The sequence below is a fragment of the Diospyros lotus genome, chromosome 15, assembly GCF_014633365.1.
Source record: "Diospyros lotus cultivar Yz01 chromosome 15, ASM1463336v1, whole genome shotgun sequence".
Lineage (NCBI taxonomy): Eukaryota > Viridiplantae > Streptophyta > Magnoliopsida > Ericales > Ebenaceae > Diospyros > Diospyros lotus.
In genome coordinates this window covers 24,490,334-24,509,338 of record NC_068352.1, presented here as the reverse complement: position 1 = coordinate 24,509,338, position 19,005 = coordinate 24,490,334, and the positions used below count along the sequence as shown (strand labels likewise).

At 35.0% G+C, this 19,005-nt stretch overlaps 1 protein-coding gene and 1 non-coding gene across 2 annotated transcripts; one reads left to right on the top strand and one right to left on the bottom strand.

The window, feature by feature from the left end:
- Positions 1 to 1,347: 1,347 nt before the first annotated feature.
- LOC127791654 (uncharacterized) lies at positions 1,348 to 2,349 on the top strand. The gene is made up of 3 exons (XM_052321631.1): positions 1,348 to 1,781; positions 1,914 to 2,088; positions 2,152 to 2,349. The coding sequence occupies exons 1-3, from the start codon at positions 1,348 to 1,350 to the stop codon at positions 2,347 to 2,349; spliced, it is 807 nt and encodes a 268-aa protein (XP_052177591.1).
- LOC127792711 (small nucleolar RNA R71) lies at positions 1,753 to 1,859 on the bottom strand. Its single transcript, XR_008021183.1, has one exon. It is a non-coding gene; the product is annotated as a small nucleolar RNA R71 (small nucleolar RNA).
- Positions 2,350 to 19,005: the final 16,656 nt, after the last annotated feature.

Below are 19,005 nucleotides of genomic sequence, written 5' to 3'. Positions count from 1 at the left end.
AAAAAATATTTTATATAATTATTATTAATATAATATAATCAAAGTTATTATAATTAATAGTATATTAGATATTATATATTATACTATATATTAAATTATAATCTTTATATATATTATATATTATATTATATTATTTATATATAATAATGTGGCGGTGGCGTGGGTTTGAAAAAGACTGCCAAATGCATCTTTTATATATATATATATAATTGGAGAAGGCATGGGATTGGAAGCAGCGGCTGGGCGGCGCACCAGAAATTGAGGATATTGGTGAGACTCAGCCGCGCACAGTAGATGCAATTGAAGAAATTGGAGGCGCACACAAGGATTTGAAGATTGGAGAAAGCCGCTGCACACACAATATATATATATATATATATATTGTATTAAAGCAGCGTACAGGGAGCTCTTATTTTCTTTTCAACCACTGTTATTCTGGGTTTTATTAATTTCATCATAAACTAATTCTATTTAACTAGGGTTTGAGATGAAACTTGTTATTAAATCTTAATTTTTATTAATTGGATTTTTTTCCATGATTTCAATTATTTATTACTTGTTCTTAATGCGATTAAGTGATTTAACTATCATTTAATTAATTTTGTATTATGATTTGAGACCGAGAGGTGATTTTTGTAATAGGTTGAAGTAATAAATTTCATAAGATAGATAGTTGATAAGGGATTTGATACTTGAATCTTATGCGGGATAATGAATTGGAACTTAACAATGAATTTCGGTTTGTTATAACTATTGGAAAATAGGTTGATCGTTAACAAATTGAGATTTAATTAGGTTAGTAAATCTTGGGAAAGAAGCTAACCAATTTAGATATTCGCCCCATTGAATTAATAGAAACCCAATTGATTGAAAATTAAGATGGATTAATAAGTGGATTCGAAATACCCTAGTTACCTCCATTTTATCCAAGTTAAGTTGCTTTTAAATTTGCATTTAATTTTAGTTCTCATTAGTTTAATTTATTCAAATTCATTTCTTTGTATAGTCTAAATAATATTAAAGTTAATCAAATTTTGATACTTAATCCAATCCTCGTGGGTTCAACACTCTATTCATTCATTATATTACTTGCGCGATTCATACGCTTGCAAATTAGCTTAACAAGTTTTTGGTGCCGTTGCTGGGAATTGGTATTAATATCAATACTAATTAACTTGAATATTAGTTTAGACATTAATTGTTTTTAGTTGTTTGTTTTCATTTTTGTGTTCTCTTTTATTGAATTTTTTAGTGTTCAAAAATAATAATAATATAAAAAAAATCAAGTTTTAACCGTTGTGATATTCTATTTTTTCTTTGTAGGTCACATTGGAATTTCAACTAAACATGGGAGAGGAAATTGTGGATCAAAGGAATGGGCAAGCTAGAGCTTTAAGGGATTATGCTATGCCCTCTATTCAAGAAACACCCTCCGGCATCACCAGACCAAGCATAGGGGCAAATAATTTTGAGATTAAGCCAGCTATTATTCAAATGATTCAAATCTCTGTTCAATTTAGCGGGTTACCGAACGATGACCCCAATGCTCACATAGCTAATTTTTTAGAGATTTGTGATACTTTTAAGCAAAATGGTGTCTCTAATGATGCAATTAGACTTAGGCTATTTCCTTTTTCATTAAGAGATAAAGCTAAGTATTGGTTGAACTCTTTGCCTGCAGGGTCCATTACAACATGGGATGATTTGGCACAGAAATTTCTCAATAAATTCTTTCCACCTGCGAAAACTACAAAGATGAGGAATGATAAAACCAATTTCATGTAGGCAAACATGGAGAATTTATATGAAGCATGGGAGCGGTTTAAAGAGTTGTTAAGAAGATGTCCTCATCATGGGCTTCCAAAGTGGTTAGTGGTTCAAACATTTTATAATGGTTTAAATCATAACACTAGGATTACTATTGATGCAGCTGCAGGAGGAGCTTTAATGGGAAAAGAGATTGATGAAGCGTATAACCTTCTAGATGAGATGGCCAACAATAGCTATCAATGGTCATCTGAAAGATCTATGCCAAGAAGAACAACTGGAGTACATGAGATTGATGTGATGACATCATTGAATGCAAAGGTAGATAATCTTTTTAAGAAAATCGATCAGTTGAATATTAACTCTATTCAATCTTGTGTGCAGGTATGTGAGATTTGTGCGGGTCCTCATGTTACCCATGAGTGTCAAGCCGAGATATCTTTTATACCTCAACTATCTGAGCAAGTCAACTATGTGGCTAATCAAGGAGGAAGACAATTTAATCCCAATGCAAAAACACTTACAATCCAGGATGGAGGAATCACCCCAACTTTTCATGGTCCAACAATCAGAATGTGTTGAAGCCTCCAATAGGATTCCAACAGCAGGAAAAGAAGCCTTCATTGGAAGATTTAGTGGCTACCATGACTAAGACGACTTCTGATTATATGGCTAGGACAGACACTATGTTTCAAAATCAACAAGCTGCCATTAGAAATCTGGAAATGCAAATTGGCCAAATAGCTAATATGATGAACAATAGAGCTCAAGGAACACTGCCAAGCACAACAGAAAATAATCCAAAAGAGTAGTGCAAAGTAATAAAGCTGAGGAGTGGAAAGCAAGTGGGGCAAGATGAAGAAGAAAATGTTGAACTAGAAGAAGCTGGACAAAATTTTTCAGAAACAGTCGATTGGGCCATCAGCCATCGCGATCTAAATGCGATTGAATCAGAACAGTTAAAATTTGAAGATCAGCATTTGACTGAAACTACAAAGTGGATACCGAAGTGGAAAACAGTACAAGAAGAAAAGAAACCAAAAGAAGAGGAAGATGCAAGGCAGGTTGAAAATATGAAGAAATATGTTCCCTTCCCTCAGAGATTGCAAAAGCGAAATGAAGATAAGAATTTTCTCAAATTTCTTGATGTGTTTAAAAAATTGCATATTAACATTCCTTTTGCAGATGCATTGGCTAAAATGCCAAGTTATGCGAAGTTCTTAAAGGAAATTCTATCAAAGAAAAGGCGTCTAGATGAGAATGAAACAGTGATGCTTATTGAGGAGTGTAGCGCCATTATCCAAAACAAGATGCCTCAAAAATTGAAAGATCCAAGGAGTTTTACTATACCATGCATTATTGGAAATTGTGAATTTTAATAAAGCTCTTTGTGATCTAGGTGCTAGTGTAATACCCTATGTTTGTATAAGGCCGCCACATAATTTTAATAAGTTTAGAATACCGAAAAATTGAATTGGTAGTAGTTATAAGTACCAAATCGACTGCAGGGAGTGTCTCGGAGTGAAATTGTCTAAAAAAAATTATATGGTCTCGATGAGGGTATCGAGGTAAGATTTATGGTATCGAAAGAAATCGGATCGGGAATAGTTTTTGGTACAGTTAAAATACAGCTGCCATTTAGGCTGAAAAACTGAATTGTTGCAGGAGGCTCCCGAAAAGTCAACGGAACCCTAGGGGGGCTCCGGTTTTGCATAATGAACAATATTTCAATGGTTTTGGGATGAAACAACAGCCTAGTAAGGACACTAGGGCGAAATCGTCATTTTCAACTAAGAATTGGATTATTAATTTTGCGTTTTTTGTATTAAGATGCAATTTAATTCAATGTTCGAGGATATAATTGAAATTACGAAATTGCCCAAGTGATATAAGAAGAAAATTGGGATTTATGTGTAATTAAATGTGTAATATAGTATAAAACATAATATATATATATATATGGACGCAGAGGCCAGTAAAGCAACCAAGGCACGCAATGGCCATGCCCTGCAACTCCAAATTTGCCACATCTCTGCAACCGAAGCCAAGCCTCTGTAATGGACTGATTCTCACGCCAAGAGTAGGGAAGGATTTACACGCAATGAAGTATGGGCAAAAGCGCAAGGTGAGGCGATGGGAATTGGTTATAAAAAGGGGGAGGCTGTGAGCAAATGGAAATGGGAAGTAGCAGGGAGATCGAGAGAGAGAGAGAGAGAGAACGCTTGATCGAGAGATTGAGAGGAAGCTGCTGGTGGCCGAAGCAAGCCGCAACAGCAAGCGGCAGCCATGGCCGCAAGCTGTTGCGGCGATGAAGTAACCAGCCACGACCAGCAGCGGCCGTGGCTAGCTTCCAGCGAGTGGAGGGCAGCTCATCAAGGGTCGTGGTGGTGTCTAGGAAGGCCGGCGGAGGCGCCCGCGTGCAATGAGGGAGGAAACAGTCGGCAGCGGAGGCGCTGGAAATGGCTCACGGCGGCGGCTGGTTCATGCGAGGAAGAAGGAGCAGAGGCGCAAGAGAAAGAAGAAGAAGAAGAAGAAGAAAAGAAGAAAGAAAGAAAACAAGAAGAAAAAAAAAAGAGAGAAAGAGAGTTGCAGGCAGCACGCAGGCGGGAGGAGGAAGAAGAAGAGAGGAAGAAGGAGGGAAAAAAGAAAAGGAAAGAAAAAAAGAAAAGAAAAAAGAAAAGAAAAAGAAAGAAAAGGAAAATGAAAGAAAAAATAGAAGAAAATAGAAGAAATGTGGAAAAAAAATGAAAAATAGGAAATAGAGTTTTATGGTCATTCCAGAGATTTTGGGCGAAAAAAAATGTTTTGGGCATGCGTTTCGGGAATATGGCACGCATACCGAGGAAGCCGAAGAGGCTAAGTCAAGGTAAGTAAAATTCTGTAAAAAATTTTAAAAATTCAAGAATATTATTTTATGAATTTTCGTAGTGAAATATTTGAGAAAATATTTTTAGAAATATTTAAATTGGAATTATTGAGGAAAAATAGGAAGAAATAGAGAGAAAATTATAGAAAATGCTAGAAATTATGGAAAAATAGGTTTTAATATTTATTTAAATAATTGTGGTGATTAGGATATCTTGAGACTTAAGTTGAAGTGATTGGTGCGAATTTTGAGGATGGCACGCAAATCGAGGTGATACATGAAATTTCAAGATAGGCGCGAATATCGAGATAGCTTGATAAGCTTGAGAATGTAAGTGGTACTTCTTCGAAAATGTCTTCATCATATTGACATGCCCTGATATGTGTCCATCACGTAGACTGCATACATGACTATTAAATGCATAAATACACATTGATATCATCGATCACGCGCATTTGTGGCCGTAGGGAGTACAAACTGGCACTGCTGCTTTACTAAAGGTGCACCTATACACCTCGGTCTCGAAAGAGGGGGCCGCAAAAATGGTAGGCAGCATAAGGGGTGCAGTTGACACCTACGATGAAAAACATTGCATACACACATGACATAACATTATATACCCTTAGTTAGATGATTCATCATCTAACTTGGGTTTTTCCCCTGGAATATTCAAATATTCCAGGTGGAGATGGTAGCAGATACAAGGATAAATGAGGCATGAAATGGCACTTATCTGAGTGCATGAAGAATGAAATGTATGTTATGTAGCCCATGTATTTAAGTTCTGCTACTTTGAATTCTGAATGTTTTGAGAAATGTTGATGTATATCTTTGTGGTTAATGAAGATGTAAGAATTGATTTATGATCAATGTTAAGGTATCAGGTTTCGATTTTTGCTTCCGCATTTGATATGTATAGTGATTCTCTTTCGAGATTAATGTATGGGAATTCTGGGACAGATTTGAGGAATCATGTGATTTAGCTTTAGCGTTTGAAAAAAAAAAAATTTATTGTCCCGGAATTGTCCCAATTTATAACGCACCCGGGAAAGCAGGCCGTTACAGTTGGTATCAGAGCTTTAGATTATTGGAAGCCCTAAGTGACTAGGATGTAGTTGATATCGGAGTTAAATCCTATTTGAAGATTAGGGAATAACAATTTGGAGACTTAAGGGTATCCGGTATTGATGGAACCAATTAGTAGGAACCCCAAGTAGAGGCTTAGGGAAAAGAGACAAGGGCTCGTAAGACGAAATCTCTATTTAGGAGATTCGGGGATTGTCTGTTGAAGGTTTAGAGGTTACTGAATTTCAGTGTTGAGTAATGGAAGTGCATGTCTAGGCAAGTTCTGGCTAAGGAAAGACTTGATATTTAAGTGTGTCCATTTGTGACCCACCTCTCTTTCCTGGAAACTTACCTGGTGTACTATTCACTTACAGATACTATTTCAGTATACGATTACTATTCTCGGTGAATAGTAAATGCCTGATGGAAGCTAATACAATGATCTAGCTATTGAAGTTAGGATCCGATGATATGATTCGGGTGTAAGGTTGACTCGGTAACCGTGATTATGGATCCCAGAGATTTAGAGACTGTTGATTTGAGGTCATTAGTAAGAATCATAGCGAGAAATGATAGGGTAACTGTGGTTATTAAGGATGTTCAAATCATGGATGATTAGTCTAATGTGGCATAACCTAGTTAAAAAGTTAGGATCAAATGATAAGTATTTCGAGGATCATTTAATATCTCGGAAATAGGATGTGTAGATCAGAGATCCAACGGATTAAGTCAAGCGAGAGGCCGAAGATGGTCAAATGATGGTGTATGAGTTATGTCAGTCGATGAGCAGCAGTGGTGTAACCAATGTGACAAGATAAGGAACTCTAGCAGCGTGACGGCACTACTAGTTCGATGTTCACAGTGACAAATCTGGGTTTAGGGACCCACGTGTAGATGGTTGATGGATGGCTTGCGATAAGGTACGGGAAGCCCGTCGATCGAAGCATCATAGTAGACTGCCTAGGAGACGATCAGATGATGAAGATCTGGGACAGCCCAGTAGGGTCTGTACCTTGTATGGGTTTAAGTCCCAATGGTCTAGGGTGCGAGGTGTGCCACTAGCTAAGGTTAAAAGAGGCCGGAAGCCTAGGGAATCAACCCGAATGAAATGGATTGAATATGGACTGAGTGACTTATTTAAAGAATTGTATCGGGGTTCGTGGTCATCCTGGGAATGGGTGACACGACAAACAATGTGAAGCTCGAGGAGTAAAACACCTCAGTATTTAGTGAGGCAATGGGATCATGAGATGGTAGCCTCGGTTTAAAGTAGAATTCAGGTACCGAAAAGTGAAAGAGTTGCTTGACAGGTCGTATCGACCGTAAAGGAATGATGAGGAGACCTAGTCAACAGAGGTTGTGACTACGGTTCAGTGTGCCAAATAGACTTGCGGAATCAGGTAAACTTATCGGTGGTTGACACGACGAGGAGAACTCGGAAACACCATTATGAATGGTGGATTAAGAGTAATAGTTGCAAGGAAATAAAGTTTATGGAAGATGATTGGAACCAGATATCGTGATCTAATTCGAGATTTTTTGGAGATAAATCGGTTTGGGATTCTTAAGGAATTTCTTGAAAAAAATGATTGAAGATCTAGGGATTCATGAAGAAACTTTAGAGTTGTTAGGAAGAAATCTAGCAAGAATTGGAGTACCGTAGGTGATGAAAGTAAGTACCTACCTACCCTAGCTGACAGTATAGTTACGGATTGTTGTCTTGAAGATTATGCGAATCTTAGACGTGATTGAGAGAATCAAGTGACGTCAAATGTGCCAGGATAACGGGTTGCAGTAAGAAAAGCTGCAAACCTAGATTAATTAGAAATCCAAGATCTCCGATTTTGGAGAATGGAACTCGTATGGCTAGACGGTTAGTCTAAGTAGCCTAGTAGGAAAATTTGGAGATGTATAGATAGATAATCATTAAAGTGATGTTAGCAAGTTATGATTACAAAAAGCCTATTGATCTATTGTACAAGCAATTGCTGTCAGTGAAAAGCCATAAGAAAAATGAAAAATACCATCAGATATTCTCGAAAGATTTAATAGGATTATTTCTTAATTGCCAATAAATAGCTTGAGGTTATTAGATGCTTAGTTATAAGTAGCTTGAATGAGGATGTAAATTATTGAGCTTTGAAAGAGGTGATAATTAACAGTCGATATCTTTACCTCAAATTTGATGAATTATAAAATAGTTGCAAGAGGTTGAGATATTTCTATGAACGATGTGCGATCGAGGGATTAAGGCATTCCGAAAATTGGCAATAGAGTCATGATTTAATGATTTAACCAAAGTACCATCTGCATTGAAGACGCTTTGGTGATTGTGTTTATCGAGGATATATTGGTCTACCCTTCGGATAAGGAGACACATGAGAAACATTAAGGATAATGTTAGGGAACATCACGATAGATGTTGAGATTGGCTTGCTAGATCGTGAGCGAATCAAGAAAGAAATGATGAGAGCATGAGGCTCCGTGTCAGGAACGTGAGATCAAAGATGGTTGTCGTAAGCACCGTAAACTTATGAAGTTCCGAAAAGTAGGATGTTTTGATTCGGGAGACAAATCAAAAGTTTTTGAAAAAGTTAGTTCGAGCAAAGATCGGTAACCTGAGTGAGTAGCTCTGAAAAGAATCGAGCATATTTAGAGCCAATTGATATGAAATGTTATCGCTCAGGGATTAATTCAAAAAAAAAAAAAAATAGAGGATCAAATGGTTGATTTGATGATATATAAAAAAAAAAGTTATTTGAGGATCACTTTGAAGAGTGCGAGGACTTATTTGAGTTATGAGTATAGATATTAGTACTGCTAGATTTGGAAGACAATGTAAGATTTCAATTAAAAGTGAAGTTACAGAAGGAAGTTTTGGAGACAAATAGAAGCTATTAATAAATTTTTTTGAGGAAATAGTTACATGACATGATTAGAAGATGATTATGGTCAATTGTCAGAAACTTGAGATTATATCAGGTGATGAATACCTACAAGAATGGAGAAACAACATAAATCTCGAATAGATTAGCACAAGTAAAGATTGAGAAAATGAATAAGTTTGAGATCACCTAGAGTGAGGCATAGCTAGTTTTGAGGATATGTGATGACGTATAGTTGTGATGTTTTTGGATCCAAGGGTACGTGAAATAGTTTGATAACATAAAAATATTTTCTTTGACGATCAATTTGATAAAGGTCAAAATGTATCTAGATCAAGGACTTTTGTGTTAAGGTTGGAAGATTGTCAAAGCATGATTGATTAGTACAAGATGGATGGCATCGTAGGAAATCGGAATTAGAGAAGTATCGTGATTAAGGATACCGATTGGATGACTTAGTGAAAAGTAAATTAAAAATTGATGTTATGAGAGTTGCAGGCGCATTACGACGATATGTGCACCGACTTGGATTGGAACTCGAGATAAGACTCGTGACCCAAGGACCGAGTTATGTGGTTAGTGGCTTTGAAAGAGAAATCCGAAAGGAACATGTGGTTGACAAATGGATTGTCTAGGGATTGATAAATGTAGTCAGCCCAACAGTTCTAATTTTAAGATTTAAGACATGTGGCAAATTTCGAGGACGAAATTTTTGTAAGGGGAGAATGTAATACCCTATGTTTGTATAAGGCCGCCACGTAATTTTAATAAGTTTAGAATTCCGAAAAATTAAATTGATAGTAGTTATAAGTACCGAATCGACTGCAGGGAGTGCCTCGGAGTGAAATTGTCTAAGGAAAATTATATGGCCTCGACAAGGGTATCGAGATAAGATTTATGGTATCGAAAGAAATTGGATCAGGAATAGTTTTCGGTACAGCTAAAATACAGCTGCCATTTAGGCTGAAAAACTGAATCGTGTAGAAGGCTCCTGAAAAATTAACGGAACCATAGGGGGGCTTCGGTTTTGCATAATGAACAACCTTTCAATGGTTTTGGGATGAAACAACAGCCCAGTAAGGGCACTGGGGCGAAATCGTCATTTTCAACTAAGAATTGGATTATTAATTTTGCGTTTTTTGTATTAAGATGCAATTTAATTCAATGTTCGAGGATATAATTGAAATTACGAAATTGCCCAAGTGATATAAGAAGAAAATTGGGATTTATGTGTAATTAAATGTGTAATATAGTATAAAACATAATATATATATATGGATGCAGAGGCCAGTAAAGCAACCAAGGCACACAATGGCCATGCCCTGCAACTCCAAATTTGTCGCGTCTCTGCAACCAAAGCCATGCCTCTGCAATGGACTGATTCTCACGCCAAGAGTAGGGAAGGATTTGCACGCAATGAAGTATGGGCAAAAGCGCAAGGTGAGGCGATGGGAATTGGCTATAAAAAGGGGGAGGCTGTGAGCAAATGGAAATGGGAAGCAGCAGGGAGATTGAGAGAGAGAGAGAGAGAGAATGCTTGATCGAGAGATTGAGAGGGAGCTGCTGGTGGCCGAAGGCAGCCTCAAGGAAGGCCGAAGCAAGCCACAACAGCAAGCGGTAGCCATGGCCGCAAGCTGTTGCGGCGATGAAGTAACCAGCCACGGCTAGCAGCGGCCGTGGCTAGCTTCCAGCGAGTGGAGGGCGGCCCACCAAGGGTCGTGGTGGTGTTTGGGAAGGCTGGCGGAGGCGCCCGCGTGCAGTGAGGGAGGAAACAGCCGGCGGCGAAGGCGCTGGAAATGGCTCGCAGTGGCGGCTGGTTCACGCGAGGAAGAAGGAGTAGAGGCGCAAGAGAAGGAAAAAGAAGAAGAAAGAAAGAAAAGAAGAAGAAGAAAAAAAAAAAAAGAAAGAAAGAGAGTTGCAGGCAGCACGCAGGCGGGAGGAGGAAGAAGAAGAGAGGAAGAAGAAGGAGGGAAAAAAAAAAAGGAAAGAAAAAAAGAAAAGAAATAGAAAGAAAAGGAAAATGAAAGAAAAAATAGAAGAAAATAGAAGAAATGTGGAAAAAAAAATGAAAAATAGGAAATAGAGTTTTATGGTCATTCCGGAGATTTTGGGCAAAAAAAAAATGCTTTAGGCACGTGTTTCGGGAATATGACACGCATACTGAGGAAGCCGGAGAGGCTAAGTCAAGGTAAGTAAAATTCTCTAAAAAATTTCAGAAATTCAGGAATATTATTTTATGAATTTTCGTAGTGAAATATTTGAGAAAATATTTTTAGAAATATTTAATTTAGAATTATTGAGGAAAAATAGGAAGAAATAGAGAGAAAATTATAGAAAATGCCAGCAATTATGGAAAAATAGGTTTTAATATTTATTTAAATAATTGTGGTGATTAGGATGTTTTGAGGCTTAAGTTGAAGTGATTGGTGCGAATTTTGAGGATGGCACGCAAATCGAGGTGATACATGAAATTTCGAGATAGGCGCGAATATCGAGATAGCTTGATAAGCTTGAGAATGTAAGTGGTACTTCCTCGAAAATGTCTTCATCATATTAACATGCCCTGATATGTATCCATCACGTAGACTGCATACATGACTATGAAATGCATAAATACACGTTGATATCATCGATCACGCGCATTTGTGGCCGTAGGGAGTACGAATTGGCACTGCTGCTTTACCAAAGGTGCACCCATACACCTCGGTCTCGAAAGAGGGGGCCGCAAAAATGGTAGGCAGCATAAGGGGTGCAGTTGACACCTACGATGAAAGACATTGCATACACACATGACATAACATTATATACCCTTACTTAGATGATTCATCATCTAACTTGGGTTTTACCCCTAGAATATTCAAATATTCCAGGTGGAGATGGTAGCAGATACAAGGATAAATGAGGTATGAAATGGCACTTAGCTGAGTGCATGAAGAGTGAAATGTATGTTATGTAGCCCATGTATTTAAGTTCTGCTACTTTGAATTCTGAATGTTTTGAGAAATGTTGATGTATATCCTTGTGGTTAATGAAGATGTAAGAATTGATTTATGATCAATGTTAAGGTATCAGGTTTCGATTTTTGCTTCCGCATTTGATATGTATAGTGATTCTCTTTCGAGATTAATGTATGGGAATTCTATGACGGATTCGAGGAATCATGTGATTTAGCTTTAGCGTTTGAAAAAAAAAATTATTATCCCGGAATTATCCCAATTTATAACGCACCCGGGAAAGCGGGCCGTTACAGCTAGCATAAATTTGATACCATATTCGTTGTTTAAAAAGCTAGGCCTTGGTGAAATTAAGCATACTTCTGTTTCATTGCAACTTGTTGACAGGTCCATTAAGCATCCCATGGGAATGATAGAAGATGTCCTTGTTAAAGTTGCTAAATTTATTTTTTCTGTGGATTTTATTGTGCTTGAAATGGAAAAGGATAGGGAAATACCATTGATTTTGGGAAGACCATTCCTTGCAACAGGTAGAGCATTAATTGATCTTGAACAAGGTAAGTTAACTTTGAGAATAGGGTCTGAAGAGGTGAATTTTAATGTTTTTCAGGCTTCTAAAGGATTGAATGATGATGACTCTTGTTTAAGAATTGATGTTCTTGATCATTGTGTAGATGAATATGTTGATAGTTTGCATGAGCTATTAGATGAAAAACTACTAACTATTGAAAGTGGTGACATGTAGGAACTGGAACATGCGCAAAACACTATTATAAAGCCCAATGGAACTAATCGGTTCAGTGAAGATGAAAAGAGGGCTTTTAAGCAGCGAAGGAAAGAATCTCGACCTTCTATTGAGGTACCTCCTAAGCTTGAATTAAAACCGTTACCATCACATTTGAGGTATGTATTCCTAGGTAAGTCTTCTACTCTTCCCATTTTTATTTGTGCACATTTGACAAAAGAAGAGGAAGAAGAACTTTTGAATGTATTAAGAAGGCATATTAGAGCTTTAGGGTGGTCCATTGCGGATATCAAAAGTATTAGTCCTTCATTTTGCATGCATAAGATCTTAATGGAAGATAATTTTAAGCCATCTATTGAACATCAAAGAAGATTAAATCCAAACATGCAAGAAGTTATTAGGGCAGAAATTATTAAATGGCTTGATGCTGGAATTATCTATCATATTTCTGATAGCAATTGGGTGAGTCCAATTCAAGTAGTACCGAAGAAGGAAGGTATGACTGTGGTTAAATGAAAATAATGAATTGATTCCTACTAGGACAGTCATAGGGTGGCGTGTTTGCATTGATTATAGAAAATTAAATAACGCCACTGGAAAAGATCACTTTCCTCTGCCTTTTATTTATCAAATGCTTGAAAGACTTGCTGGAAATAAATTTTATTGCTTCTTAGATGGATATTCTGGTTATACACAAATTCCTATTGCACCTGAAGACAAAGAAAAGACTACTTTTACATGTCCATATGGCACGTTTGCTTTTAGGAGAATGCCATTTGGTTTGTGTAACGCACCTGCTACTTTCCAGTAATGTATGATGGCAATTTTCCATGATATGATTAGAAATTTTATTGAAGTCTTTATGGATGATTTTTCAGTCTTTGGTGTTTCTTTTGATAATTGTTTGGCTAACCTCTCCCGAGTTTTGCAGTGATGTGAAGACACCAATTTAGTGTTAAATTGGGAAAATAGTCATTTTATGGTGCAGGAAGGAATTGTGTTGGGTCATAAGGTTTCCGAAAGAGGAACTGAGGTGGATAGAGCAAAAGTTGAAGCAATGGAAAATTTACCACCTCCGACCACAGTTAAAGGAGTGAGAAGTTTCTTGGGGCATGTAGGGTTCTACAGAAGATTTATAAGAGATTTCTCTAAAATCACTAAGCCTCTTTGTAATTTGTTGATTAAAGATATACAATTTGAATTTACTAATGAGTGTTTATTTCCTTTTAATAGGATAAAGGACGAATTGACTTCAGCACCTATCATGACTTCACTTGATTGGACTCTTCCTTTTAAATTGATGTGCGATGCTAGTGACTATGCAGTTGGAGCCGTATTGGGGCAAAGAAAAGACAAGAAATTACATGTCATATATTATGCTAGCAGGACCTTAAATGATGCGCAATTGAATTATGCCACCATTGAAAAGGAGTTGTTAGCTATTGTTTTCGCTTTTGATAAATTTAGATCATATCTTGTAGGAGCTAAAACAATAGTATACACTGATCATTCTGCAATTAAATGTTTGTTAGCAAAGAAAGATGCTAAACCAAGGTTGATTAGATGGATTTTATTATTGCAGGAATTTGACTTGGAAATTAAAGATAAAAAGGGAGCTGAAATTTTGGTAGCTGACCATTTGTCAAGACTTGAAAAAGAGAACGCTCATGAAGAGGAAAGTCTACCCATCAATGAATCCTTCCCTAATGAACAATTGTATGCACTTCTAATTTCATCATCGCCCTAGTATGCTGATTATGTGAATTATTTAGCAAGTGGTATTGTTCCTCATGATCTAACTTATCAACAGAAAAAAAAATTCTTTTCTGAAGTGAAAAATTATTTTTAGGATGATCCATACTTGTTTAAATATTGCTCTGATCAACTTATTAGAAGATGTGTGAATGAAGATGAGGTTGTTAGTGTGCTTACTCATTGTCATTCTTTAGAAACAGGAGGTCACTTTGGACCCTCCAAAACAGCGGCTAAGGTGCTTCAAAGTGGTTTTTATTGGCCCACCGTATTTAAAGATGCATATGCATTTGTTCATTCATGTGATAGGTGCCAAAGAACAGGTAATGTGTCTCGTAGGAATGAAATGCCTTTAACTAACATTTTAGAAGTTGAGTTATTTGATGTCTAGGGTATTAACTTTATGGGACCTTTTCCTTCATCATTTAAAAACCAATACATTCTTGTTACTGTTGATTATGTTTCTAAATGGGTAGAAGCAGTTGCACTTCCTTCAAATGATTCTAAAAGTGTGATTAAGTTTTTTAAGAAGAATATCTTCTCTCGTTTTGGAGTTCCTAGGGAAATTATAAGTGATGGAGGTAAACATTTCTATAATCGCTTACTAGATTCTTTACTAGCCAAATATGGGGTTACCCACAAGGTTGCTACACCATACCATCCTCAAACTAGTGGCCAGGTAGAGATTTCTAACAGAGAAATTAAGAGCATATTGGAGAAAACAGTAAATGCCTCTAGAAAAGATTGGTCTCATAAATTGGATGATGCATTATGGGCATATAGGACCGCATTTAAAACACCTATTGGTATGTCCCCTTATCGTCTAGTTTATGGAAAAACATGTCACTTGCCTGTGGAATTAGAGCATAAAGCATATTGGGCTATTAAATTTTTGAATTTTGATATGACTGCTTGCGGGAAGAAAAGATTGTTGCAACTAAATGAGATTGATGAGTTTAGATTGAATGCTTATGAGAATGCTAGGATTTATAAGGAGAGAACTAAGAAATGGCATGATAAGCATATTGTAAAGCGTGCTTTTCAAATTGGTCAAATGGTGTTATTATATAATTCTTGTTTGAGATTGTTTCCAGGAAAATTAAAATCACGATGGTCAGGCCCTTTTACTATCACCTGAATTTTTCCTCATGGTGTAATTGAAGTTCAACGTGGTGATAAAGTTTTCAAGGTTAATGGACAACACTTGAAGCCATACATCAATGGAAGTCTAATTCCACTAAAGACTTCCATCCAGCTCACTTGAAGACCAAAGCTCCAAAAGTCTAGCTTTAGACTATAAATTAAGCATGTTTTGTTTGTTTGTTTGTTTTGTCTCTTAATTTTGTCTTCTTGTTATTATTTCTTTTCTCATTGATTTTTCTTTTTCTTCTTTTGCAGGTTTGAAAGTAGACGACAAGAAGAATTTTTGTGGGCATTTCTTCGCATTTCAGGGGAGTATTTCTTTCATGTTCTTTTGGTTCACATTGAGGGCAATGTGTTAAATAAGTTTTGGGGGGGGTAACATTATTAATTGTTATGTGTTGTTTTTGTTGCATATGGGTGTTTTGATGTAAAAATTTTTGTGGAACTTATATCAAGTGCACATTTGGCCAACCCCAAGCCTAAAAAATAAAAAAAATAATAAAAAAATAAAAAAAATAAAATATAAAATAACAAAACTTGTTATTTGGAATCATGATTTGCATTTGGGTTCTTTATTGTGTTTAACATTGAGTCTTTGATTTGGAATGAACAATATCTTTTAAAGCAAGATTAAGCATACTTGGGTTTTTATGATTGTTGAAATACATGTTCTTTGCGAAGTCATGTAAGTTGTGTGACTAGGCATGAAAGATAGATGCAATGCTTTTCTTGTGATTGTTCCCTTTGAGGTAGGCCTAAACAAGGTTTAAGTAAGTGGGGAGAATAATGTAGAGCGAGATGGAGTATAAAATGCACTCGTTCAACAGTTAAAAAAAAAAAACGAGATGGAGCATAAAATGCACTTGTTAAATATATATATATCTTAAAAACTTAAAAAAAAAAAAACCCTAATTTGCTACCTTTGTTTGTAGTAGTGAGAATGGATGATTATAAGAATGAGTGTTGCATCATTTGATTGTGATGGGTACATGACAAAGCATGATTGAGCTTAGAATTTTGTATGAATTCTTGAGCTAAGAAATGTGAGTATGCTCAATTTCTCTTTATTTGCTATTGTTGCATTCTCTATTGAGAATTTAGATGTGGGCATAACAAAAGGGTTTGAATGTGATGAATGATGCCAAATACATGTTTTGAGTATGGAATTTCTCTGCTTTGCTTGAGGACAAGCAAAAGGTTAAGTGTGAGGGTATTTGATAGGGGTTAATTATATGCATATTTTTATCTATTTTTCATCGTAATCTTGTGTGATTTTTCCTACATAAAATGTGTTTATATGAATTTTACATCATTTTAATCTCTTTTTGTAGGAATTCAGCAAAGCATATTATTTCAAAGATTTGGGTGTAAATAGAAAAGAAAAAAATATTATAAAGTTAATTTTAAAATAAATATTTTAATATAAAAAATATTTTATATAATTATTATTAATATAATATAATCAAAGTTATTATAATTAATAGTATATTAGATATTATATATTATACTATATATTAAATTATAATCTTTATATATATATATTATATTATATTATTTATATATAATAATGTTGCAGTGGCGTGGGTTTGAAAAAGATGGACTAGGGCTGCCATATGCATCTTTTCAACCACTGTTATTCTGGGTTTTATTAATTTCATCATGAACTAATTTTATTTAACTAGGGTTTGAGATGAAGCTTGTTATTAAATCTTGATTTTTATTAATTGGGTTTCTTTCCATGATTTCAATTATTTATTACTTGTTTTAATGCGATTAAATGATTTAATCATCATTTAATTAATTTTGTATTATGATTTGAAACCGAGAGATAATTTTTGTAATAAGTTGAAGTAATAAATTTCATAAGATAGATAGTTGATAAGGGATTTGATAGTTGAATCTTATGAGGGATAATGAATTGGAACTTAACAATAAATTTCAGTTTGTTATAACTATTGGGAAATAGGTTAATCATTAACAAATTGAGATTTAATTAGGTAAGTAAATCTTGGGAAAGAAGCTAACCAATTTAGATATTCGCCCCATTGAATTGATAGAAACCCAATTGATTGAAAATTAAGATGGATTAATAAGTGGATTTGACATACCCTAGTTGCCTTCATTTTATCCAAGTTAAGTTGCTTTTAAATTTACATTTAATTTTAGTTCTCATTAGTTTAATTTATTCAAATTCTTCTTCTTTTTATAGTCTAAATAATATTAAAGTTAATCCAATTTTGGTACTTAATCCAATTCTCGTGGATTTGACACTTTACTCATTCATTATATTACTTACGCGATTCATACGCTTGCGAATTAGCCTAACAGTTACCCCTGTTAAATGGGGGTGAACAAAATTGCACTCGCCTTGAGAAGGTGTATGATTTGATTAGTATTATCAAAATCATTATTCTTCCTCAGTCAAAAAGACAAATAAATAAAGAAAATTAAGTCCAAACTATAGGCTGATGCATCACATCCAAATTAAGGTCATGCTATTTGTACATGAAGACTTCTATAGATTGGGTTACATGGGGATATTATCACAATAAATTGAAGATATTTTGAATCTAAATTGAAGTAATTTATGGCGATAAATTGGATAACTCAAATGGCAATGGCTTGCGGCGGTCTACGAAGGGCGAGGGGGTGAGGTAATTGCTAGCAGTGGTAGTCGAGGTGGTGGCGAGAATGCAACGACGAGGGGCGATGAGGTAAGGAGGCGGCGATTAGGGGGCAATGAGATGCAACAACGAGTACGAGGCTACAGTTGTCGGGCAATGAAAATGACAATCGTACAAGTTTTTCACTATCAATTGATTGTAGCCAATTAGGAAAGATAAAATTCAAATTAAAACATGGCATGATATTATTATTGGATTATAATAGCACTTTAGTATAGTAAAAAAAATAAAATTTAAATTAAAAATAAAAAAAAACATGTTTTTTTTATTTTAAAAATAAAATTATGACAATTAATGTAATTTTAATTTAGTGACAAAAATTACAAGTCCCTTAAAATTCAGCAGTTTCAAGTTGAATTATTGTTATATAGGCTTTTTTTTTATAATTTTAAAACTTGTGTTATGTAATTGTGGTTGAAATATTCTAATATTTATAAAAAAAACTAAAAATAAAAATAAAAAAAGAAGTCTCTCAGTGTGAACATGTGATGATCCCCCCACACTTGATGATTACGGAGAGGAGAAAAGATAAGGCAAATTGTTGGTGTCCAAGGATAGCCAGTCAAAAGCTGACATTATGCAAACGTGAATTCAATCAAACAATAATTGATTATTTGCCGTAATGTGGTGAGTCCTTGTTAGTTGTCTGAAATCTTTTCGTGATATTATTTTTTAGATTTTTATAAAAATATAAAAATAGAAACAAAAATATTTAGTTCAAATGGAATCATCTTACCTTGCCAAATGTCTAATAATGCTCTTGTGTTAATTTTGTAAATATTATGATTGTTAAAATGGTAAATTGATTATATCCTTTAAATTTTAATAATTTAGTCTAAATATATGTTTTGAACTTTAAAATTTATTTCTTACATATCGTTTGAGCCCATCCCATGCTACATTAAAATGACAATAGTACAAGTTGTTCACTATCAATTGATTGTAGCCAATTAAGAAGATAAAATTCAAATTAAAACATGGCATAATATTATTGGATAATAATAACGCTTTAGTATAGTAAAAAGAATAAAATTCAAATTAAAAATGTAAAAAAAATATTTTTTAATTTTAAAAATAAAATTAAGATGATTAATGTAATTTTAGTTTAGTGACAAAAATTAAAACCAAATTTACTACTCATTCA

Coding starts and splice junctions, on each gene's coding strand:
- LOC127791654 (XM_052321631.1), top strand. CDS start 1,348: ATGGGAGAGGAAATTGTGGATCAAAGGAATGGGCAAGCTAGAGCTTTA. Junction 1,782..1,913: donor AATGATAAAACCAATTTCAT/GTAGGCAAACAT, acceptor TCATAACACTAG/GATTACTATTGATGCAGCTG. Junction 2,089..2,151: donor TGACATCATTGAATGCAAAG/GTAGATAATCTT, acceptor TCTTGTGTGCAG/GTATGTGAGATTTGTGCGGG.